The sequence below is a fragment of the Podarcis gaigeae genome (genome assembly GCF_964106915.1).
Source record: "Podarcis gaigeae genome assembly, chromosome: 10".
NCBI classification, from domain to species: Eukaryota; Metazoa; Chordata; class Lepidosauria; order Squamata; family Lacertidae; genus Podarcis; species Podarcis gaigeae.
In genome coordinates, this window is record NC_139686.1 from 68,192,857 (window position 1) to 68,217,697 (window position 24,841).

The 24,841-nt window shown below is 43.3% G+C and overlaps 2 protein-coding genes across 5 annotated transcripts in view; both read left to right on the forward strand.

The window, feature by feature from the left end:
• Nucleotides 1-24,841, forward strand: part of BCAP29 (B cell receptor associated protein 29) — a 920,634-nt gene that overhangs the window by 144,700 nt on the left and 751,093 nt on the right. The gene's annotated exons all lie outside the window — the stretch shown is intronic.
• The window catches only part of COG5 (component of oligomeric golgi complex 5), a 172,004-nt gene that overhangs the window by 74,651 nt on the left and 72,512 nt on the right, over nucleotides 1-24,841 (forward strand). For all 4 annotated transcript variants that reach the window (XM_083701441.1, XM_083701442.1, XM_083701443.1 and 1 more), the window contains exon 7: nucleotides 7,932-8,062. In XM_083701441.1, coding sequence (XP_083557567.1) covers nucleotides 7,932-8,062 — 131 coding nt within the window. The remainder of the gene's footprint in view (nucleotides 1-7,931; nucleotides 8,063-24,841) is intronic.

The window sequence follows — 24,841 nt, forward strand, 5'->3', positions numbered from 1 at the left end:
GCCAGCATGAGTAAGCCGCTTCTGGTGAACCAGAGCAGCGCATGGAAACGCCATTTACCTTCCCGCCGGAGCGGTACCTATTTATCTACTTGCACTTTGACGTGCTTTCGAACTGCTAGGTTGGCAGGAGCAGGGACCGAGCAACAGGAGCTCACCCTGTTGCGGGGATTCGAACCGCTGACCTTCTGATCAGCAAGTCCTAGGCTCTGTAGTTTAACCCACAGCACCACCCGCGTTCCCGCTGGGTTCATAGAAGGCTTTTAATAGATTCTGTTGCGAATTCCTTCACAGATACCATCTACAGTTTTGGCTTACCAGCAGAGTGAATGCTCCCAGGTACACTTACTTTACAAATCACCCTCCAATCATGGCTAGAGGTTCCACACCTTCCCCAGTCAACCTTTAGTGGTATTTGGCAGTGTTGCTGGTATTCATCTACATCACCAGGCAACCCTCCAAATACATGACCAGAATTTCTGGCAATCCATTTTTTTTAAATTGCCCTTATATGTTGCTGATGCCCTCTTTTTTCAGGACACTTCCCCTAAATTACTGCTAGATAACTTCATAGAATCATAGAGTTGGAAGAGACCACAAGGGCCATCGAGTCCAACCCCCTGCCAAGCAGGAAACACCATCAGAGCACTCCTGACATATGGCCTCTGCTTAAAGACCTCCAAAGAAGGAGACTCCACCACACTCCTTGGCAGCAAATTCCACTGTCGAACAGCTCTTACTGTCAGGAAGTTCTTCCTAATGTTTAGGTGGAATCTTCTTTCTTGTAGTTTGGATCCATTGCTCCGTGTCCGCTTCTCTGGAGCAGCAGAAAACAACCTTTCTCCCTCCTCTATGTGACATCCTTTTATATATTTGAACATGGCTATCATATCACCCCTTAACCTCCTCTTCTCCAGGCTAAACATGCCCAGCTCCCTTAGCTCCCTTAACTTGGAGCTTTCAGGCTGCAAAGGCCACTGGAATAAATCTCAGGCAGTGTCTTATTGGATGTGTTCCTTTAGGAATGAATTTAGATTAGATGTCCCTTTCGTTAGAAAGCTGGTTGTTTTAAACATTCCTGAAAATGTTTCAAGGTCAGTTAAACTGAAGCTGGATACTTTTATTTGTGCATACCAAAATAGAATTAAACAAAAGGGGGGATCTTATTACTCAGCTTGCAGAACAAAGTGAATGTTCTACAACAAATGTGATGCCATGCCTTATTTACGTTTTAAGAGAACTGCTTTTTTTCAACCGCCAGTACTACTTCTCGAGGATTGGCGAGGTGTTTTGGAAATTTTGAGGGGCAGCTGAAGAGAAGCCACACGCAACCTTTAGAAGTTACCTGTTGAACAGGGTATTTTTCCTTGATCGTTTTTCTGGCCTACCTTGACACATACATGGTGGTCCAGGTTGGGCTTTAGAAGATGAGTAGTCTAAGAGGGCTCCTGGTCTAGGCAAACCTGGAGATGCAACCTCTGATGCTCTTAAAAGGTGGCTGCTGCTAGGACCGGCACACTTACAGCATCCTGAAAGCTGTATCTTCACAGGTAGCGTCCACTAGGCAATACTGGAAATCCCTATTTCTGGAATACACATTTCTCCTGAATTCCTACCTGATTTGAACCTCAAGGAGTGTGGGATTCCAAAGTTGGGAAGAAACCATCAAGGCTGAGGCTCTATGGGTTTGTCCTTATTGTTCATATTTTGCTTTAATCTCTAGCCCAGAACATCCTTCTTATTTGTTTGCTGTAGTGCACCATAGGCCCTTCCTGTTTTAAAGACAGAACACCTTCAACAACCAAGGAGGAGAGGAGTGACATGCCAAGGCCACAGGATGAGTTGGTGGGAGGGGAGCACTGGTATTAGAATACCCTTGTTTCCAGTGAAATGTTCAATCATGGAAACCAGAACAACTATTTCAAAAGCATTAGCTGCTTTTATTGATAATGCTTTCCTGTTCTGTGAGTATCATAAAAAGTATTTTATGATGAAGCGGCATTTGACGATCTAATGCATAAATAATAAATCATTAACTTGCTAGCTATAATTCAAATTCTCCATATAATTAGATGCCTGTATAAACGAAAGCTATTATGCATTCCAATCTGGTCCTCATAATACTGCTCGCATGTGCATTTGACTTTCAACATGCAATACAGTGGTACCTCTGGTTACAAACGCTTCAGGTTACAAGCTCCGCTAACCCGGAAGTAGCTGCTCCTGGTTGCAAACTTTGCCCCGGGATGCGAATGGAAATCACACGCAGCGGGAAGCCCCATTAGCAAAGGATAAGAACGGTTTCAGCTTAAGAGCGGACCTCCGGAATGAATTAAGTTCGTAACCAGAGGGACACAGGGTAGAGCAGAGCCCAGTCATTGACCCCCCTGGATCCAAAGCTGGTCCATCTCCCTGAGATGGGCCTCTTTTTTGTGCCATCCTTCAAACATCAAAAGAACGTCTTCTCGCCTAGCTGGTATGAGCATCAGGATGGTGGCAGCTCAGTAGCTCTGTTCTGCCATTCTTCACCCTGGCCCCATTTAAACAAGTTGGTCTGTTTGTCACTTCATACCGTAAGAATATGAGACGTGTGACAATTTGATTTTGTCAGTGAGAGATGAGAAGTTGATTTCCTTGTGCTTATGAAACAAGGAATTTGTGCCAACAAGTTTTGTCGGAGCGCAACCTCCGTCCCCGAAGTGCAAAAGAAATGTCAGTTGTCATAGTTTTAAGCTCGCACCCGTGATTTCAGTGAAAGCCAGCATTCACAATGCAAGCCCGGTAGAATGCAAGATGTGCAGTGTGGAATCTAGTATGGGATACTTCAGTTCATTGTTTTTAGTCATTTATTTTACTTTTCTCATCTTCAGTTCATCAAAAGATTTTGCAGTGAAACCCTAAATAAGCTGCAAAAACATAAACAGACCAGGAAGTTGTTAATGTTTGGTGTTGTATTCTGTTTTTATATGTGTTGGAATCTGCCCAGAGTGGCTGGGGCAACCCAGCCAGATGGGTGGGATATAAATAATAAAAGGATGATGGTGTCCAACATGCAGGCTTCCCACAGGCCTCTGGGTGGCTGCTTTGAGACCAGAATGCTGGACTAAATGGGCCCCTGGCCTGATCCAGCAAGGTTTTCTTATGTTCCTATTAGGTCTTCAGAAAGGAAGACAGAAATCTTAGATCTTTGCTTTCTCTCTTTGCCGAGGAGTGTCTGGCAGAGGTTGCATGGCCAGATGCTGACCCAGGGGATAGGGTGCAGTGATTAATGGGGTTTTGTGCCTCTCATGAGGCAGAAGCCAGGGCAGGAGGAAGGGGAGTAGTATGGGCAGGAGGAGATGGCGTGGGGGGCAGGACGTGGGGCAGGAGCCGAGACTGGAGAAAGGGCAGGAGTTGTCAGAAGTGGAGGAGAAGGAGGAGGCAGTGCCCGAGAAGAGTTGGGGCAGAATCCCCTCTGTCCCCCCCCCCATTGTCCCCCAGAATCAGGAGGGGCTTGGAGAGACAGGCACAGTGGCAACTTCTGTCATAGCCGTCAACTTTTCCCTTTTCTTGCGAGGAATCCTATTCGGAATAAGGGAATTTCCCTTAATAAAAGGGAAACATTGACAGCTATGATTTCTGTGTAGGAGAAGTTGCAGGTTGCTTGTGCAGGCCATCATCAGAGCATAGCTGTCAACACAGATTAGAAAATAAGGGACCAGCAGCCTCGGAAATAAGGGATCAGCAGCCAAAATAAGGGATTTTCAGAGCACAGGTATGTTCAACTTCTGAGCCCCTCCGAGCCAAAGGCAGAAAGCCTAGCCAGCAGCCAAACAAAGCCTCAAGCGGTCGTTCCCACAGTGCAGCAACCCGGCAAAGGGGATGCAGCAAGGAAAACCACCGTCACCTCTCTGCTGGGAAGCGCTGAGCAAAGGCGAGTCCCCAGGCAACACGGCCTATTTGATCGGCACAAGGCATGCAAGATCCACCCCCCAGTCGTTCTTAGACTCCTTATTGGGTGAGCAACACAGCCAAGCAACACAGTTGGAGCCTCCCTCCTCCCTGGCCGGCAGGGAGGGAGGGAGAGGAGCTGCTTCCTTTGAAACCCAGGGAATTTAAGGGACATCATCAATAAGGGACTTTCCCGCCAAATAAGGGACGGTTGACAGCTATGCATCAGAGGAGGGTACTTAAGTTTGGGTGGAAGCTTGGTTATACTGTTGCGCCAACAATCTAGCTCGGATCGCAAGCCTGGTGAGGGGCCGCCGGCTACTTAGTTGCCAAAAGTGTGCGCGCGTATTCTGTGCACCTTAGGAGCTCCTGCTAGTGTGTGCTTTGTCAATAAACCACCTTCGCCACATCAAGCAGTTGGTCCCCAACACCGCCCCAACCTGGCCACAGTGATCCATGTGACGATCACTTCCAGGCTTGACTACTGTAATTCGCTCTACGCGGGGCTGCCCTTGAAGCTGACCCAGAAACTCCAGCGGGTGCAGAATGCTGCAGCGAGGCTCCTCACAGGGTCTCTGCCATGGGAGCAGATTCACCCAGTTCTTTTCCAGCTGCACTGGCTCCCGGTGGAGTACAGGGTCAGATTTAAGGTGCTGCTTTTGACCTTTAAAGCCCTTCACGGCCTAGGACCCTCGTACCTACGGGACCGCCCCTTCCGGTATGCCCCACGGAGAGCCTCAAGGTCCATAAATATCAACACCCTAGAGGTCCCGGGCCCTAAGGAAGTTAGATTAGCCTCAACCAGAGTCAGGGCCTTTTCAACACTGGCTCCAGCCTGGTGGAATGCTCTGTCTCGTGAGACCAGGGCCCTGCAGGATCTGATTTCTTTCCGCAGGGCCTGTAAGACAGAGTTGTTCCGCCTGGCCTTTGGCTTGGAGCCAATTTGATTCCCTCCCTCTCTTTCTTTTTTCCTTTCTCCTCCTGTGATGAGGCTGCATTTTAATGTTTTAATGTTGTATTTTAATCTTGTTTTTTAAGTTGTATTTCAATCAACTTGTTTTTATTATTAGTTGTTAGCCGCCCTGAGCCCGGTCTTAGCTGGGGAGGGCGGGGTATAAATAAAATTTATTATTATTATTAATAAAGAATTAAATTATCAGCCATTTCTCCTCCTGGGGCAGGATGTACTCAGGACAGATACGCACTCACATTATACTGCCTTTAATACTGAAAATATATGGTGATTGGTGTCTACCCAACCCCCAGTAGAAGGCATTAATTGCGAGGCAGATTATGGTTTTGTTGTGGTTGTAGAGGCACACTATCTATTTGCAGAAGGTGACACAAATTTTGAAGTTTATTCCGTCTGGTGAAGTACACAGTTTTAATATTCGGGGAAGGCACAGATGGAGTGACTAATATATTTTTAATGGCATATTATGGTGTGAAGAATATTATCTGCAGTATGAAGAAATGTAGCTGCAACATGTTTCTGCAGAGAGGTGCTACTCACTGTCTTCAGTGTAAAGGCTATTTACTCTATCTCCTATGATGTATTTCAGTGCCTTCAGAGCAACAGGCAATATTCAGTTATCGTCCATTTAAGCAGTGTTGAGCAAGAGGAAATTATTTTCACGCTCCAAATGCTGGATCATAATATTTCCATCTAGAATCAAAGTGGAGAATTGGATATGGAATTTCTCACGGTGCGTTATATTAAACTGTGGAAAGAGGTTAAGAAGGAGTTGGAGATACGGGGGAAAATGAAACTCTCCCTGTTGGGAAGAATTTCAGCCATTAAAATGAATATATTCCCCAGGATGCTGTTTTTATTCCAAACAGTCCTAGTTGTAAATAATTTAAGCTGCATCAGAAGATGGGGAAAATGTCTCTAAATTCATCTGGCAGGTGAAAAAGCCAATAATTAAACATAAAATTATGACAGATACAAAAGAAAGCGGAGGCTTTGCCTTGCCACATTTGTAATTGTATTATGAGGCAACTTGTTTCTGTTGGTTAAAAGAATGGATTGTATTGGGCAATGCAGACATTTTAGACTTAGAAAGGTCATGATTTAAAATTTGGCTGGCATGCATGTCTTTGGGACTGGAAGGCTAAAACCCATAAGAGTTTTATGAACCACATTCTTAGGAATAATCTGTATAGAGTCTGGGAGAAATATAAAAATCTGCTGGAAAGAAAAACACCAATTACAATTAAGTGAGTGTATATGGATAGACTTTGGGGACTGCTGGATTTTATGGAGTGGGGGGAGGACCAGACTGAAATCAATAGAAAACTTTAGGAGTCAAGTTTCGGATTTGTTGCAATATCACTAGATATACAACATGTTTAAAAATTATTATTATTAAAAGAAAGAATTTTCTCAAAGATTCTCTGAATCTTTTTGCATTTATGGCCATTTCTTTTTCTGGACAAAAGCAAGCCCTGATGCATCAAAACAAATTAAATCTTGTGGGAGCTTAGCAGACGAGGTTGTGCTGTTTTTAAGAGAGACCTTTTAAAACATGAATATGGAATTGTTTATTGAAGGAAACTTTTTTATAAAATAGCTCAAACAAAGAAACTTGGCATGTACAAGGTGCTAGTAACATTTACGATGATTCAGCCAAAGATAAGGATGTTGCTGTTTTTCATTCTAGAACATTGATTGCAGTTGTGTGGCAGTTTAACGTGTGTAAGGCAAGGTGGTTTTTCGGTGGGATTTGTGCATGCATTACAGCAGCTGCAAGACTGCAGGTCAAGTCAACATGCATCATTATTTGCACCTGCCAGGATGCTTCTGATTCATATTACTGCATGGACATTTAAATTAAAATTGTTTTCATTTCCCATATACTGGGGCGAGGAACCTTTTCCATCCACTTTGAATTTGTGTAGGGTTTACTCCTTAGCCTTTCTTCTCTCGAAGATGTCCCACAAGGCCAGGCATAGGCAAACTCGGCCCTCCAGATGTTTTGGGGCTACAATTCCCATCATCCCTGACCACTGGTCCTGTTAAAGGTAAAGGGACCCCTGACCACTAGGTCCAGTCTTGACCGACTCTGGGGTTGCGGCGTTCATGTCGCTTTATTGGCTGAGGGTACAGCTTCTGGGTCATGTGACCAGCATGACTAAGCCGCTTCTGCCGATCCAGAGCAGCGCATGGAAACGCCATTTACCTTCCCGCCGGAGCGGTACCTATTTATCTACTTGCACTTTGACATGCTTTTGAACTGCTAGGTGGGCAGGAGCTGGGACCGAGCAACGGGAGCTCACCCCGTCGTGGGGATTTGAACCACCGACCTTCTGATAGGCAAGTCCTAGGCTCTGTGGTTTAACCCACAGTGCCACCCGTGTCCCACTGGTCCTGTTAGCTAGGGATAAAATAGCAGTCAATTGCAAAGGTGATTCGGACATTTAAGCTGGCGCATTCTACCTGAGAAGCCCTTGCTATTCTATCGGATGCAGCAAATAATTTTTAGGAGAGTGATCGTGGTTTATTGTATCTGCAGTGCCTGCTGTTTTTATGGTTATTGTTGCTTTCCTTTTTGCTCCCTTTGTGAATGATGCCATGGCCTTTGGCTAGTGCAATAAAATTGATGATGATGATGTTAGCTAGGGATCATGGGACTTGTAGTCCCAAAACATCTGGAGGGCCGAGTTTGCCTATGCCTGCCCAAGACAATGGATAAACTAGTGTGGCTGGTTAAAACATCCCTTCTGTGAATGGATCTGTACTACCATTGGGACACTTACTTACAGTTCCTTTTCTTAGTGAAAAGCTAATAAATAAGTGCACAATTTTTGCTGTTGTGATATTCACATACTGATGAGCGGCTTTTCTTCCATTCCTTTCAGAATAAACCCTGGCAATGCATACTGATGTCAGGTTCTATGCAGGAAAATGCAATGGGAAACAATACATAGCAGATTTAATGTTTCTCATTATCGTTGCTGTTTGAATTTTCTAATAATATGTAAAAATGCTGTTGTTTTTATAGATTACCTTTCCCAAGGAGTGGATCTCTCTGGAATAGAAGTAATTGAAAACGAACTGCTTTTTATGGCAAGAGCTCGACTGGAGGTAGAAAACCAGGCTAAGCGGTTGCTGGAGCAAGGAATAGAGACTCAGGTAAAAATACATTTTGCTTTCTTTCAAAAGCAGATGAATAAAAGTTTGCTCTTTGAGTATGGTGAAATGGAACTCATTGAACAGGGGTTCACCAGTTCAGTTTGCTTGCATTAGGTTGACTATATTGAATCATAACATGGGAACTGATTATTATGCTTTCAGACTGGAAACTGTGTGCCTATTGCTGCCCCTTTGCTTCTAAGAGAATGACTGGCAAGGGCTGGAGCACAGAAGCTTTTCTTAGTGCTGGTCTGATGTTTGGCATGTTGAGGGCTAGGAATTTTCTGTCTTTCCTCCACACTAGTCTTAAATCCACAGCAACATTGGTTACTTGTTGAATGGGAGAGATTGGGGCATACATGCTTGAGTCCAACCACCCTCCTGGTCTCCCTCCTAGTAGATAATTAATGTTTTAGAAAGAACCCTTTTAGAAAGACCATCTGTTGCCTATTCAGAGTGCTGGTTTTGACCTACGAAGCCTTAAACAGCTCAGGACCGCAATATTTCAAGGCCCACCTCTTTCCATATGAACCGATCTGGACCATGCAACCAACACCAGAGACCTTTCTTTGTGTGCCTTCTTCATGAGAGGTCCGGAGGGTGGCAACACAAGAATAGGCCTTTTTTATTATCATTTTGCAGTGGCTCCCTGCTTGTGGAATGCTCACCCCAAGGAGGGTTGCCTGGGACCTTCATTGCATATCTTTAGGCGGCAGGCAAAAACATTTCTCTTCTCCCAGGCCCTAGGCTAATTAAACCATCTTATGGCCTTCTGAACTTTGTGTGGGGTTGTTGTCTTTGTTTATTACTATGGCGTTTTTGTTTGTTACTATGGCATTTTTGTATTTTTATATTGTAAACCACCCTATGGTACGAGGATGAACGGTGGTATAGAAATTAACAACAACAACAACAACAACAACAACAACAACAACAGAATCTTCCCTGTTGATTGCCTTGCCATGTGCTGCTGCTTTTATCATGGTGCCCATATAAATTCACAAGAGAACAGATTTCAACAGAAAACTTTTTCTGAGATTTATATTTTGCTGCTTACTTAATTATGCTTATGTGTCAGAAAATGTCCTCTCACCCCTTGCTTTGCCTAACATCTTCCTCAATGAAGAGTTGTAAAGCGCTCAAAGGTTTTTCACATTTTTGGTAACGTTTGTCGGACTTGGCTTTGTTTTTGAATTAAAGCTTGAAATGCAAGCTATTGAGTACAGTACTTGCAAACGGCTTTTAAAGATCCCAGATAAGGCCTTCAGATATTCTTCTATCAAATTTGTTTAATCTGCGAATGATTTCTTTATTTTTCAATAATTTTCTCTTAGCATGTGATGTTTGCAGCTTATAAGGAATAATGATATTTGTATTTTAAAAAAAACATTTTAATTGAACTTTCTAGCTATATAAGGCATGCACTGACTGTGGCTGATGGGACTTCTAGTTCAGAACATCTGAAGCGTACCAGTCTGGCAACGGTTTATATAAAAACAGGGTGGGACAGAAAGGAGATTGATAAAATACACCAGTAACATTTGCATTCAAGGCTTAGCTTCTGGCTAATCAAATTGATGCTATATTTTTATACTACCTTTTATTAACCTTGCAGTGAAATATTTAAAACTTCTGAAACGCGCTGTGTTTCATGGCCCGCTCATTATTCTACAATCCCGGCAAGGGGTTGTACCACAAAACCTGTGTTAAACTTGCCCTCACATCATTAGCGATCAATATAATTGGATTCAAGCCCAGTTCAGACATATAAGGGCTGAGGTGAGCCAGAATAGCACTTGGCCTATTATCAGTAAAGCACTTTCTGTCCTTACAACATTATGGCTATTATACTCCATTCCCTTTGCTGTACAATAGAAGACTCTTAATTTGGGCCCACTGCTAAGCAGCTTATTGTCCTTCTAGAGAGAATGGGACACTTAATAAAGTCTAAAAAGACTTGGACTAAAATAGGTAGCAGTGCTGAATAAAGACTCAACGTGGCACTCATTAACATCCATCATTGCCACTTTCTTTATTTAAAAGATGGAGGGCTCAGAGCATTACACCTTTTAAACACCTGGTTAAGTGCCACTTAACTCTGTGACACCATCAGAAAGTTTGGCGACGGTTTGCTTCTTAAGCAGCGCTGTCTGAAACTTACTGTTATTTGCCTAACAATTCTCTCTTTTTTTTAAATTCTTTTTATTAGTTTTTGCTTAAGTGACCAAAAAGAAAAACAAAGACAGCACGAAAAACAAAAAACACAAAAAGAAAAACAGTTACAACCATTACATAAAACCCCACAAACACCAAAAGAAAATTAAATAAATTTCTGAGCATAACAGAAATGCCTAACAATTCTCAATGGGATCCTTTTAATCAAATAGCTGTCTCCGTTTAGCACCAGTAGCTAGACAAATTGTTTTTGCCTATCTGGCAAAAAATTGTGAAGCCAGTTGTTTGAACTTGCTGGAAAGGGTTCTTGTTGCAGTTTAGTCTTGCAAGCACAGGACTGTGACATTTTCCTTCCAGAGATTCTTCTGCGCAAGAACAAGCCCCGCCCCCCCACCAAAAAAGCCCCATGTGAAAAAACACTGTGCTGTAAGTTTTCATATATAGGGAGCCACTTACGTGTAATTGTAGCTAACAATATCTTCATGTATGCATTGTACTGTACATTATTATTTGTTTGAGATGGCAGAGAAAGAGAGAAGAAAATGTGCTGCATTTGGGCTTTATTCGATTCTGAAATGGCAAAGTTCAGCTACATGTCTAACTAAGCATAGGGAGAAAAGTTTAAGTTTTAAGATTATTACTTTTAAAGTAATTTGCCTTCCTCAAATGTTTTCAGGGTGAAATAGGCAGAGCAACCCATTTTGTCCTCTGAACCCAATGAAAGAGGTGAAGCTGAGACTGCAAGTTTTATGGCTCAGCCGGCATTTGAACCCCAGTCTCCCTGATGAATATGGAGTTCTGCCGACTACACTAAACTAATTTTACTTAGAAATGGTATTCCCGCATTCCAGAAGAATGTTTAAGTTTACCCTCTTAGTACATTGGTTCCTTTTTCAAAAAACAACCAACAGCCACTGTGGGATAATTATTCGTGCCCTGCAATTATTCTAAATGGCATTTTGGACCTTCCTATGTCAAGGGCGGAAAGAACTGTGCAAACTTTCATTCATGAAGCAGTGCTGCAGTTGTAGACAAGCTCCACTCGCTGTCTCCTTGCTTCTGGTGTCAAAAAAGAGAATAATCTGAGGAGCATGCCTGCTCATTCCTTTCCATCAGATCAGAATCTGTATCCCTGTGGGGGGTACTGTGTATACGGCAGCAAGCATTGCACATTACAGTGCAAATGAGCTGGACTGCACACACAAACACGGATGAGCAGCTTTTGGAGAGTGTCTAAACCATGTCCAAAGAGTTAAGCATTCTACACATAGCTTAAGTTGTATCCCAAAACATATGTGTGACCTGATCCTAGCCATATCTATTTGTAAAGCAATCTCGTTGGTTTCAGTTAGAATTCCTAGCAAGAAAGTATACTTTGGCCTCTGTCCGTACTCTTTGACAGAGGGATTTAATTGTGTTATTCTTAGGACCTGATTAGATGTAAAATTTTGTTTGTTACTAGTTATAATCTGAAAATTGTAAAGCTAATTTTGAGGTTCCATCCTAATGAATCTGAGATGCTAAGTATGGGAGTTAAAAACCAGACTAACATTATGTACTGAAAATACATCTCTTTCCAAACCAGGGCTTAAAATAAACCACAGATTTCTCTGCAGTATAATCAGCTGATAGTGATATAACCTAGAATATCTTTTTAGTTTCCATAGGAACAGATGATAGAATGTTTGAGTCTAGGTTGAATAAATTGGGGGGGGGGGAATCCTTGCTTATCCATGTTTCTGTATTGTTGAAATCTTTAAAAAAAAGTGCCCTGTTTGCAGACCAGACAGAGGTCATGAATTTTAGCTTGAGGAGAACAGAGCTTCAAAAACTACAAATCATTTTCCTTTAGAAATTGCTTTTTAGTACAGTGGTGCCTCGCAGGACGAAAATAATCCGTTCCGCGATTCTCTTCGTCTAGCGGTTTTTTCATCTTGCGAAGCACCCCTATTAGCGGCTTAGCGGACTAGCGGCTTAGAAAAAGGGGGGGAAAGCGAAAAAAACTCGCAAGACGTTTTTGTCTTGCGAAGCAAGCCCATAGGGAAATTCGTCTTGCGAAGCGCCTCGAAAAACGGAAAACCCTTTCGTCTAGCGGGTTTTTCGTCTTGCGAGGCATTTGTCTTGCGGGGCACCACTGTATTAACTTAGCACACATTACTTGTAGATCATCTGTGAAGGCTGGTGTAGATTTGGCTATACTGTCACATCAAACTGCATTTGAAACTCAATAAAATGCATGGTTCTGTGATACTTTATCGGAGGAATTTAATTAATTGAACGGTCATTACTTAGGTCTTTTTAGGGAGAATCAAATAGATATGGGGTGTTTAGGAAGGCCTTTATGATTGTCCTTTCTGTCTCTCCACATACCTTTCAACTATCTGTAGCTCCATCAAAATTCCAGACTAAAATCAGAGCCCATGGTCTTTTAAACAGTTTCCAGTTATTTCTGAGGGAAGGGAAGAAAATGCTCCACATGTAAACCAACCAAAGGCATGCTTTGAATGCATATAATGCAGCAAGCTTGTGAAAACTAAGCAAATTTGGATGTGGACATTGCTCGGATGAGAATCCTCATGTGTTGCCTTGCAGTTCCTGGAGGGCAGGTAACAAATTCAAGGGCAGGTAACAAATTCAAGTAATACATAAAAAGTCCCCTGTTTTAACAGACCAAGAGTCTATTAAGTCCAGCATTCTACCTCCATCCCTGCCCTGCGGTAAAATTCACTCCCAAGATCCAATGGATTTCTGCAGGACTTTGGAATAATTCTTAGTTTTGTTTTGGTGTGTGCAGTAATGTAACTTAAAAACACAGCAACGGGGAAAATCTACTCCAGTACTCTTGAAGTAATATAAATAGGAAACAGAGAATATATGATACAGGCAAAATAATAAGTGGTTATTTTCCATACCCTATTTTTGAGAATTTTCTGGGAATCCCAGTTCTTTTAAGTTTTTGGTACTTTCCATTTCCCATTCATTTGAATTGGATAAATTGAACCCTAGACAGCTTAGGAAGTTTAAAAAATAAAAATTGAAATGGGGGTGAGCAATGTGATGAAATAATATAGGACAACTAACGCATAATGGTTGAGAAACATACAAAGTGTGGTTTAGGTTGGCTAAGAAGTTTTATGAATATTTCAAGCAGCTGCTACAGTCGATAGCAACCACAGCTCATGAGAGTTAAAAACCTTTCAAGTATGATCAGCATTATTTTATCATAGTCAGCTATACATTCCTGTATGGATAATCCGTATTACAAAAAATATATATTTAACTTTTAAAACTCAGAATACCACATTTTAATATATTTATACCACTGACGTTTACTGCTAGTTCTTTCTAGTATAGTGGTACCTCACAAGACAAAATTAATTCGTTCTGCAAGTTTTTTCGTCTTGCGAATTTTTTGTCTTGCGAAGCACGGATTCCCATAGGAATGTTTTAAAAGTTTAACTTACCAAATGGCTGCAAAAGAAGTTATGAGTTGCTCCTCGAAGTCAAGTCGCAACTGCACCTCTTCAAGCAATGCACCCTGGGTATTAACGGTTTTAAGAAAAAGGAAACAAACTTGCAAGACGTTTTTGTCTTGCGAAGCAAGCCCATAGGGAAATTCGTCTTGCGAAGCAACTCAAAAAACGAAAAACTCTTTCGTCTTGCGAGTTTTTCGTCTTACGATGCATTCGTCTTGCGAGGTACCACTGTACTAGCATTTAAGAAGAGCAGTGATTTCTCACGTTTCTCTATAGCCACGTGTATTAAACTGCATCATGCAGCTCTAACAACCAAATATTTTCAGTGATTAAAAGACAAAATGTGTTTGGTCCCATGAGTCACAGCAGGCTTCCTTAATGTCCACCTCTGCATAATCACCAGACAAGGCTTAAAACCTTGTCTGGTTAAAATAAAATATGATCCCCCGTTAATAGCAATTGCATTACAATGAACCAGTTAAAAACCTTGTTAAATATCTGAATTATATATTCCCTAGAAGCAAATGGTGACAGGACATTTCGGGCAGAAAAAGAGTAAGCTACCTGCAATCATTAATAACCATGCCTTTTATTGGAAGATGCCAACCTTAACGAACATTAACCTTTGTGCTCTTGAAAAATCTTTACTTACTTAAAAAATTGGTTATACTTAAGGGGAAAGTAAATTGCCTACAGTAGTTATTAAATGAGACATGAGACAAGCGGGTGTTTATCGCCCTCCTTTAAGTATTGGGACTGTACTTGGAAAATACGTTGTAAAAAAGCTGTGCCATAGAAGAAGAACCAAAGATAAAAATAGTTCTTGGTATATATATTTTAGATTCTTTTCATTATTGCGTAGTTTAAAGACACTTTAGCCTTAGCCACACTGACTGACTCATTTGTGGGTGCCTCAACATTGTGAGGGTAACTCTACATCACTTAGAAACATGAAATTGGGTGTGTACATCACACCAAATGCCCTTGTTACTATAGAAGTATCAAAAGGTGTTTTGCACCTCACATTTGGAATGAGAAATGCAGAGTTGTATCCCAGATTGGTTAAGGTATTTCTATACCAGCTAAAAAGAAAAAGAAAATGAAAAAGATGGTATTCCATCGTGGAGCAAACCCAACTTGTAGAAAATGGAATTTCCAAGAAATCACCACCCTGAGAATTTGTTAGCTGCCTCTGGGCTAGAAAACATACCAACTCTGAATGTGTTCTCTCAGACATGGGGCCAGCCATTGAGCCAGGTGCAGGCAGAAGGCTTTGGTGCTTACAGTGTCAGATGTGTGTGGCATGCCTGTGAAAAGACCCTTTTAAGTTGTGTCTCGAGGCTTCCTGAAGACAAATTAGGAATTATCATCATCATCATCATCATCATCATCATCATCATATTTAGAATCATAGAATCATAGAGTTGGAAGAGACCACAAAGGCCATCGAGTCCAACCCCCTGCCAAGCAGGAAACACCATCAGAGCACTCCTGACATATGGTTGTCAAGCCTCTGCTTAAAGACCTCCAAAGAAGGAGACTCCACCACACTCCTTGGCAGCAAATTCCACTGTCGAATAGCTCTTACTGTCAGGAAGTTCTTCCTAATGTTTAGGTGGAATCTTCTTTCTTGTAGTTTGGATCCATTGCTCTGTGTCCGCTTCTCTGGAGCAGCAGAAAACAACCTTTCTCCCTCCTTTATGTGACATCCTTTTATATATTTGAACATGGCTATCATATCACCCCTTAACCTCCTCTTCTCCAGGCTAAACATGCCCAGCTCCCTTAGCCATTCCTCATAAGGCATCGTTTCCAGGCCTTTGACCATTTTGGTTGCCCTCCTCTGGATTTATTTATTCCCTGCCTTTTCCCCTGATGGCACTCAAGGCTAAACCACTAATGATTTTAAAAATCCACCATAAAAATACAATTAAATATTGATAGGGTTATTATTATTCATTAAATTTATATACCGCCCTTCATTTCAGGGCATAAAAGTACAAGATTAAAACACAAAATACATAATAAAAACAAAAACAAACCAATAACCCCCCCTTCCCCATACCATAAACATATATGAAAATCTGTTTAAAACATACCAAAAATTACAATACAGTATGGCAGCACCCACGAAACACCCAGTATGACAGCAGCCACGAAATTAAAAGACGCCTGCTTCTTGGGAGAAGGGCAATGACAGGCCTAGACAGCATCTTGAGAAGTAGAGACATCACCTTGCCAACAAAGGTTCGTATAGTTAAAGCTATGGTTTTCCCAGTAGTGATGTATGGAAGTGAGAGCTGGACCATAAAGAAGGCTGATCGCCGAAGAATTGATGCTTTTGAATTATGGTGCTGGAGGAGACTCTTGAGAGTCCCATGGACTGCAAGAAGATCAAACCTCTCCATACTGAAGGAAATCAACCCTGAGTGCTCACTGGAAGGACAGATTGTGAAGCTGAGGCTCCAGTACTTTGGCCACCTCATGAGAAGAGAAGACTCCCTGGAGAAGACCCTGATGTTGGGAAAGATGGAGGGCACAAGGAGAAGGGGACGGCAGAGGACGAGATGGTTGGATAGTGTTTTCGAGGTTACCAGCATGAGTTTGAGCAAACTGCGGGAGGCAGTGGAGGACAGAGGTGCCTGGCGTTCTCTGGTCCATGGGGTCACGAAGAGTCGGACACGACTAAACGACTAAACAACAACAACAACAACATGGCAGCACCCTTTCATTAAAAGCAGTCAGTTTCCAAAAGCCTGTTGGAACAAGAAGGTTTTCATCTGCCTAAGGAAGGACAACAAGGAGGGAGCCAGTCTAGCTTCTCCAGGAAGGGAGTTCCAGAGTTTGGGAGCAGCCACTGAGAAGGCCCTCTCCTGCATCTCTACCAAGCATGCCTATGAGGGTGGCGGGCCTAAGAGAAGGGTCTTCCCCGAAGATATCAAAATCCGAGCAGATTTGTTTCAGCCACTACAGTCTTTCATATAGCTTGGACCTAAGCAGAGGATATTTTCCATTAGCTGAGCTGTATTTATTTCTTGTAATGCAAAACTCTGAAAGTGTGTAGACTTTCATATCAGCTTACAGCATTGTCTAGTTCGTGGGTAGGCAAACTAAGGCCCGGGGGCTGGATCCAGCCCAATCGCCTTCTAAATATACCTGAAGGAGCGTCTCCACCCCCATCATTCTGCCCGGACGCTGAGGTCCAGCGCCGAGGGCCTTCTGGCGGTTCCCTCATTGCGAGAAGCAAAGCTACAGGGAACCAGGCAGAGGGCCTTCTCGGTAGTGGCGCCCGCCCTGTGGAACGCCCTTCCAGCAGATGTCAAAGCGATAAACAACTACCTGACATTCAGAAGACATCTTAAGGCAGCCCTGTTCAGGGAAGTTTTTAACGTGTGATTTTACTGTATTTTTGGTGTTTATGGAAGCCGCCCAGAGTGGCTGGGGAGGCCCAGCCAGATGGGCGGGGTATAAATAATAAATTATTATTATTATTATTATTATTATTATTATTACTAAATCTGGCCTGTGGGCGGTCCGGGAGTCAGCGTGTTTTTACATGAGTAGAATGTGTGCTTTTATTTAAAATGCATCTCTGGGTTATTTGTGGGGCATAGGAATTTGTTTTTTATTTTTTCAAAATATAGTCCGGCCCCCCACAAGGTCTGAGGCATGGACAGTGGAAAAGATTGCTGACCCCTGGTCAGTTCAACGTTTTGGCATGAAAATAGGGACTTTTAGTCTAACGTATAGGGACGCGGGTGGCGCTGTGGGTTAAACCACAGAGCCTAGGACTTGCCAATCAGAAGGTCGGCGGTTTGAATCCCCACGACGGGGTGAGCTACCGTTGCTCGGTCCCTGCTCCTGCCAACCTAGCAGTTTGAAAGCACGCCTAGTTCGAAAGCACGTCAAAGTACAGGTAGATAAATAGGTACTGCTCCGGTGGGAAGGTAAACGGCATTTCCGTGCGCTGCTCTGGTTCTCCAGAAGCGGCTTAGTCATGCTGGCCACATGACCCGGAAGCTGTCTGTGGACAAACGCTGGTTCCCTCGGCCAATAAAGTGAGATGAGCGCCGCAACCCCAGAGTGGGCCACGACTTATTTCCCCCAAGACCCCCTCGGGTTGCACCCCTCGCTTTCTTCCTAGTGACAGTGACATCATCATGCGGCAATACAACCGTTACGTTGCCAGAACTGGTTATGTGATGGTGCCCTTGTTGCTAGGGGAAAAAAGATTGATTTGAAGGGAGCAAGTGCCACTGGAACTGTGAAGAGCAGGCTGTCTGAATGACAGGTGGAGGGGCATGGGTTGTTCAGGGAGCTTCTCTCTGCAGTTGCAATGTCCACCATGAAAAAAACCCCAGCCTCCCGAAGAGGGGAGAAAATCAGTTTGCAACCTACCCTTCCCTATTTTGGCTCAGCTCTAGAGAAAACATAGTTTGAAGCACTCTTATTTCGGGAGTAAGTTGTCCATACTCATTGCTAAAATTCCTGGTGAGTCAGACTCTGCCTCTGGCTATGCTGTCTGCTAAGCTTCATAGCCTTTGGTGCAAAAGATCTTTTGAGTTTCAACTGTGAACCATCTGAAAGGGAAATCCTTAAGGTGATCATCTTTGAAGATGTGAGGCTGACTTCACTTTAATTACTGAAGCTGTGAAGCATGCCAGGTGTTACAGTGACACCTCGGGTTAAGTACTTAATTTGTTCCGGAGGTTCGTTCTTAACCTGAAACTGTTCTTAACCTGAAGCACCACTTTAGCTAATGGGGCCTCCTGCCGCTGCCGGAGCACAATTTCTGTTCTCATCCTGAAGCAAAGTTCTTAACCTGAAGCACTATTTCTGGGTTAGCGGAGTCTGTAACCTGAAGCGTATGTAACCCGAGGTACCACTGTACTCACAAGTACCAGGCTTCTCCAGCTCAACAGCTTGTACTATTATTATTATTCTAAATAATCTTGGGTATGAGAAATGGGAGCCCCATACATTTGGTTTTGCAGAAGAGCTGCTCAGCTTCAGCTTCCTGGCACTCTGATTCTTCAGTTGCTTTTCTCTCAGCTGCTGCTGCTGTCCAAGTTTTGCCTTGGGCCTCTTTGAAAAATGGTAGCAAATCTTTTAGATATTTGGGTTATAACTGGCAGCTTCCTAGCGAGATGAGAATGGTGGGAAGTCTTATTGGGCCTTGGGGGGCCATAAATGAGAAAGAGCTTTCCCCCCCCCCCCCCCCGGTTTTATTGTTTCTGTTACTTTGGGGATATTGAGCCATGCAGGTAATGAACATGATGGGATGGTGCAGGTAATGAACATGATGGGATGGGAATGTCCCTGCCATATTGGTCACGGGGTGGGAGAGATGGAATTGGGGGGTGTAACAACCTGGGTAAGAGGAAGATTCATTATGCCTTTTGGGCCTTCATTGAGTTTCCTGCCAGTGCTAATCTTGAGTGCTTTGTTGTTGTTTAGTCATTTAGTTGTGTCTGACTCTTTGTGACCCCATGGACCAGAGCACGCCAGGCACACCTGTCTTCCACTGCCTCCTGCAGTTTGGTCAGACTCATGTCCATAGCTTCGAGAACACTGTTCAACCATCTTGTCCTCTGTCGTCCCCTTCTCCTTGTGCCCTCCATCTTTCCCAACATCAGGGTCTTTTCCAGGGAGTCTTCTCTTCTCATGAGGTGGCCAAAGTATTGGAGCCTCAGCTTCAGGATCTGTCCTTCCAGTGAGCACTCAGGGCTGATCTTGAGTGCTAGATCAGTTTAAAAAATCTCCCTTATCCATGATTTGATTGTCAATGAGGGAGCTGGACTGATACGTATTACTGGAACCTGGATGGGTAGTATCAGGCTTTTCCAACTATGCTGTCCTGGGTACCAGTCAATACTAGCACAGACTTGAGGGTCAAGGAGGGGGCTGCTGTGGACTACAGGAAGTCCCTCTTCAGGCTTCCTGTCCATTTGAGAGCTGGTGCTGAGCGCTAGCAGGAGTGCTGGGAAGCAAAGTTCACTCCATCGGCTCTGCTGTGAAAGGCCAGCCCCCCAACTGTCATCTGGGGGCAGCTATTCCATCAGATGCAGCCCTGAGCCACAAACTGCTGATTCCTAATCCAAGATGCCAACCGTTTTCGCATTGCTGGGGGATTTTTTTAATTGATTCATGTCTGTTAATCCTAAGAGTTTTGTGAAAGGTGGCAAATGTTTCAAGATATGGTATGGAATTTACTTTACCGAGTACAGATTGCAGTGCCCGTGGCAGAACTGGCATTGGTTAACCACAGCTGCCCATATGAGGGGATTCACATTGAGCTGGTAGGCTTTTTGTGTTCCCTTTCATTGGGGAAAAGAAATCACTGTTTCAGACATCGGATGCAGTAGATTGACAGCATCCTGGCACTGACTTGTCATTGCATACTCTTCTCTGCTTCCCCCCGATCTGTTCTGACTTTGCGCTTAAAAACATCTGTCAAAAGAAAAACATTATTTGGCATGGGCCCATCAACTGTTTGTCCACGTATTCCCTGGACATGAAAAATGTATTACCACTTCAGATCCCTCATTGCTATATATTCCAAGCATGTCTCCAAATCAGATAAATGCTGCCACAACTGAAATCTTAAAAATTGTAAGATTGGAGAAATTGGGCTTTCTTGCAGAGGGGCTCAGAAATTATAACTCTGTGCTCTGATCAGTGGGGGGCTGGGGATTCTTTCAATTGCTGTAGGTCTGTTGTTGTTTAGTCATGTCCGACTCTTTGTGACCCCATGGACCAGAGCATGCCAGGCACTCCTGTCTTCCACTACCTCCTGCAGTTTGGTCAAACTCATGTTCGTTCCTTCGAGAACACTGTCCAACCATCTCATCCTCTGTCGTCCCCTTCTCCTTGTGCCCTCCATCTTTCCCAACATCAGGGTCTTTTCCAGGGAGTCTTCTCTTCTCATGAGGTGGCCAAAGTATTGGAGCCTCATCTTCAGGATCTGTCCTTCCAGTGCGCACTCAGGGCTGATTTCCTTCAGAATGGATAGGTTTGATCTTCTTGCAGTCCATGGGACTCTCAAGAGTCTCCTCCAGCACCAAAATTCAAAAGCATCAATTCTTCGGCGATCAGCCTTCTTTATGGTCCAGCTCTCACTTGCATACATCACTACTGAGAAAACCATAGCTTTAACTATACGGACCTTTGTCGGAAAGGTGATGTCTCTGCTTTTTAAGATGCTGTCTAGGTTAGAGTCAGGTAACGGGAGGAGAGCAGATCTCATCTCCCTACTTGCTTGTTTTGTTTGTTTCATCACTTCATATACCTAACATTGTGGTTTCTAAATAAAGTACAATGATGTTGCAGAAAAAAGAAAACATTAAATTAAATTAACGTAACATCAGAAAAAATTTGCTCTAAATGCCTGCTAAAATAAGTGTCTTCGCTAAACACCTGAAACTCAACAGGAAGTGGGCATCTTCTGGAACAGGCCCATTAACAACCATGATGCGCCAGACAATTTTAATCAAGCCTTGGGTTCATTTCCCAGTGACTTCAGAAATTATAACCATAAGCATATTATATGATGGATGTCAGGGTATTCCATGAAATGGTCCACTATGTCGGGGTGGCCAACTCCCAAGAGACTGCGATCTACTCACAGAGTTAAAAACCGGCAGTGATCTACCCCCTTTTTGGAGGCTCAGGCCAAAGTTGTTGAGGTTTTTTTTTAGGAAGGAGGAAGGTCCATTTTTTAGGAGTTCAGGTCATACTTATCGAGCTTTTTTTACGGAAGAAGGAAAGTGCTGTTTTTTGTGAGGTGCAGGGCTAAAAGATTGAGCTTTTTTAGGGGAGCCAAAGTTGTTGAGCTTCTTTGGGGGGAGCCAGTGATCTACCACAGACGTCCAGTGATCTACCAGTAGATCTACCTGTTGGACATGCCTGCACTATGTGATACCAATTTTATCCTATGCGTCACAAAGAGAATCTTCTAAGCCGAAATCAGGTATGATGGTTTGGAAGTAGTTTCTGGTTTAGAGGACGCAAACAAACCATTATTTTTCATTTGGATATAGCAGCGAATTTTGCCAAGTGCTAAACAAGAAACTAAGAAGGAGGCCACATGCCCATACAAGGATAATAAAGGGATGACTGTAACTTATTTCCAAATGATGGTTCAGAAGATTGTCTGACGTGAACATACTTACCTTAGAATTTACACCCTTCTGTGTTCCATTACGTAAATCTCTCACTGAGTTATCAAAAGCAACAGTTTCTTGTAGCACCCTATACAGAGTAAAAATTCATAAAGTTATAAGCTGATCGATCGGTCATCCTTTTCCTATTCTCCACCATGTACACTGAAGAACATCCCAGGTAATAACCTCTAAAAACATTAAACAAAGACCTAAAACCATGGGGGGGGAAGTGTGTGTGTGTGTGTGTGTGTGTGTGTGTGTGTGTGTGTGAGAGAGAGAGAGAGAGAGAGAGAGAGAGAGAGAGAGAGATTATACAGTTAAAAACCAGTTTGTATTCTATTTAATAAATGAAATAAAATTGTAAGTAAGCAAATTTGAAGGCTTGGTGATTTAAAAGAGAGATAAAAAGTATGTAGATCCAGTAGTTAAGAATAACTGCCATGTTTTGTAGGCTGTTGTGCAAAATTTTGCAACTAGTTTTGCAATCTCTGGTTTTCAGTCTTCTAGAATTTTGGACTTTCTTCTAAGCCATGGGTAGGCAAACTAAGGCCCGGGGGCCGGATCCGGCCCAATCGCCTTCTAAATCTGGCCCGTGGACAGTCTGGGAATCAGCGTGTTTTTACATGAGTAGAATGTGCCCTTTTATTTAAAATGCATCTCTGGGTTATTTGTGGGGCATAGGAATTATTTATTATTATTTTTCCCTTTCAAAATATAATCCGGCTCCCCAGAAGGTCTGAGCTACAGTGGACTGAAAAAGTTTGCTGACCCCTGTTCAAATCAATGGGGCAAATTATTAATAGAAACCACATCTCTTTTCCTCTTTTAATCTAGTAGCCATCTAATAAAGTGAAACAAATATATCTGAGTTCCTCTACAAAGATGCACATGTTTGACTGCCAAATATTTCTGTGAGTGTTAGCCTTAAATGTCCAGTTCGCACTGATTGGATTCTAAACATTGTCTTAAGTAGTGTTCTGATCATTCGCAAATGTATGAATTATTCCATATCTAGAAAGGTGAAGCCCTGGGGGGAGGGGGGAGGCTGGGGGATTTTCAGGTCCCCCTCCGCTGCACTTACAACCCTTCTCTATCCTCATCTATCTTAGATAGATATCTGTCCTTATCTATCTTTAAATTGCTCCAAATTCCTTTAAAGTCACAGGCTTCAGTGAATGCTTTTCTGGGTTTGCAATGTTCTACTAGAGTCTTAGGGACGCAGGTGGCGCTGTGGGTTAAACCACAGAGCCTAGGACTTGCTGATCGAAAGGTCGGCGGTTTGAATCCCCACAACGGGGTGAGCTCCCGTCATTCGGTCCCAGCTCCTGCCCACCTAGTAATTCGAAAGCACCTTAAAGTGTGAGTAGATAACTAGGGACAGCTCTCCAGCGGGAAGGTAAACGGCGTTTCCGTGTGCTGCGCTGGTGCTGGCTCGCCAGCTTAGTCACGCAGGCCACGTGACCCGGAAGCTGTCTTCGGACAAGCACCGGCTCCCGGCCTCTTGAGCGAGATGAGCGCGCAACCCTAGAGTCGGTCACGACTGGACCTGTTGGTCAGGGGTACCTTTACCTTTACCTTTACTAGAGTCTTAAAACCCATGGGGGAAATCCGGGACTTGGAAATTACTCGAGTTCTTTATAAGTTGCAATAGGAGAGGAGTGGACTGCATGTGAACAGCTCGCCCTGGCATTTTTGGAAATAATTTCCCCCTGTTTCCCTGCTGATCTTTCGGTGCTTCTGTAGCCACACGCCCCAATTAGGTTTTTCTGTTGTCGTTGCTACAAGTTACATTTTTAAAATAGAAATGGAGAAGGCGAAAGTAGCGACTGTTGCAAGCAAGTACCACAGAAACTTGTCACGACAACAGCATTTCAAATGAAGGAGAATCATGAGCTGTTTAAAAAGTAATGTTGCATGCCAGATTTTCAGCATCTACTCTGACAGTGGAGCTAGGGGAGGAGGACTGGGATAGCAGATACTCAGTGAGTACAGTACTGGATCTCACCCCTCCCTCTTTTTCAGCATAATTAAACAAAGAATTTGGGATTCTGTTTTAACTATGCTAAATTGTCCATATGGCATGTTACAAGTTGGACTTAAATAACTCACTCGGGGGAAACAGGTCAATGACAGCACCATAACTTGTGCCCCCGAGGGCTAGAGATCCCTGAGTTCAGTACTGGAATTAATCTTCGGTGCATTTCTGTGATCTTTCCAGTGTGTTTTACTGGCTCATATACAAAGCATAGAAAATCAAACACGTAGAAAAATGGTGTTCACAAATGTCTGAAAATGCTTTCACGCTCAGCTTCTCTCAAAGCCATAATCTCCCATATAGTCTTAAGAGCCCAGGTTGTACTATCATAATGCACAAAAGGGTTCGTGATCTAGGCATCTTACAAAGGTTATGGCATTTCCCAAACTACCAGTCTTATGAGCAACTGTTGGGGTTCTTAAGGAGTGGCAGGCCATCAGAATTCCTTTCTGGAGCTAGATATTACCTCTTGGCAGTGATGGCCAAACTTGGCCTTCCAGCTGTTTTGGGATTACAATTCCCATCATCCCTGACCACTGGTCCTGTTAGCTAGGGATGATGTAGGGAGTTGTAGTCCCAAAACAGCTGGAGGGCCAAGTTTGGCCATCCTATCATAAGGTATATGAATGAAACAAGAATATCTATTGGAGCTTAGGGTGCATAATTCCCAACTACCCAATCTGGCTGACTTTGTGGGGCCTAAAACCCTTTCTGACCATCCCAGAAAAAGTGTTTAAAATGGGTCACTTAAATACATCATAAGGCATGTGGTTAAAACTGTTACTACTTAACAGGGGCCATCTTCCTACATTTTGAGTTGTTCAGTCTGACTGCTTTATGTGGGAGCATATCCAGGGATGAGGAACCTTTGGCCTACAGACTCGTCTTGGCCAACTGGGGGGGTCTGATTTTCCCCATATCATGCTCGCCT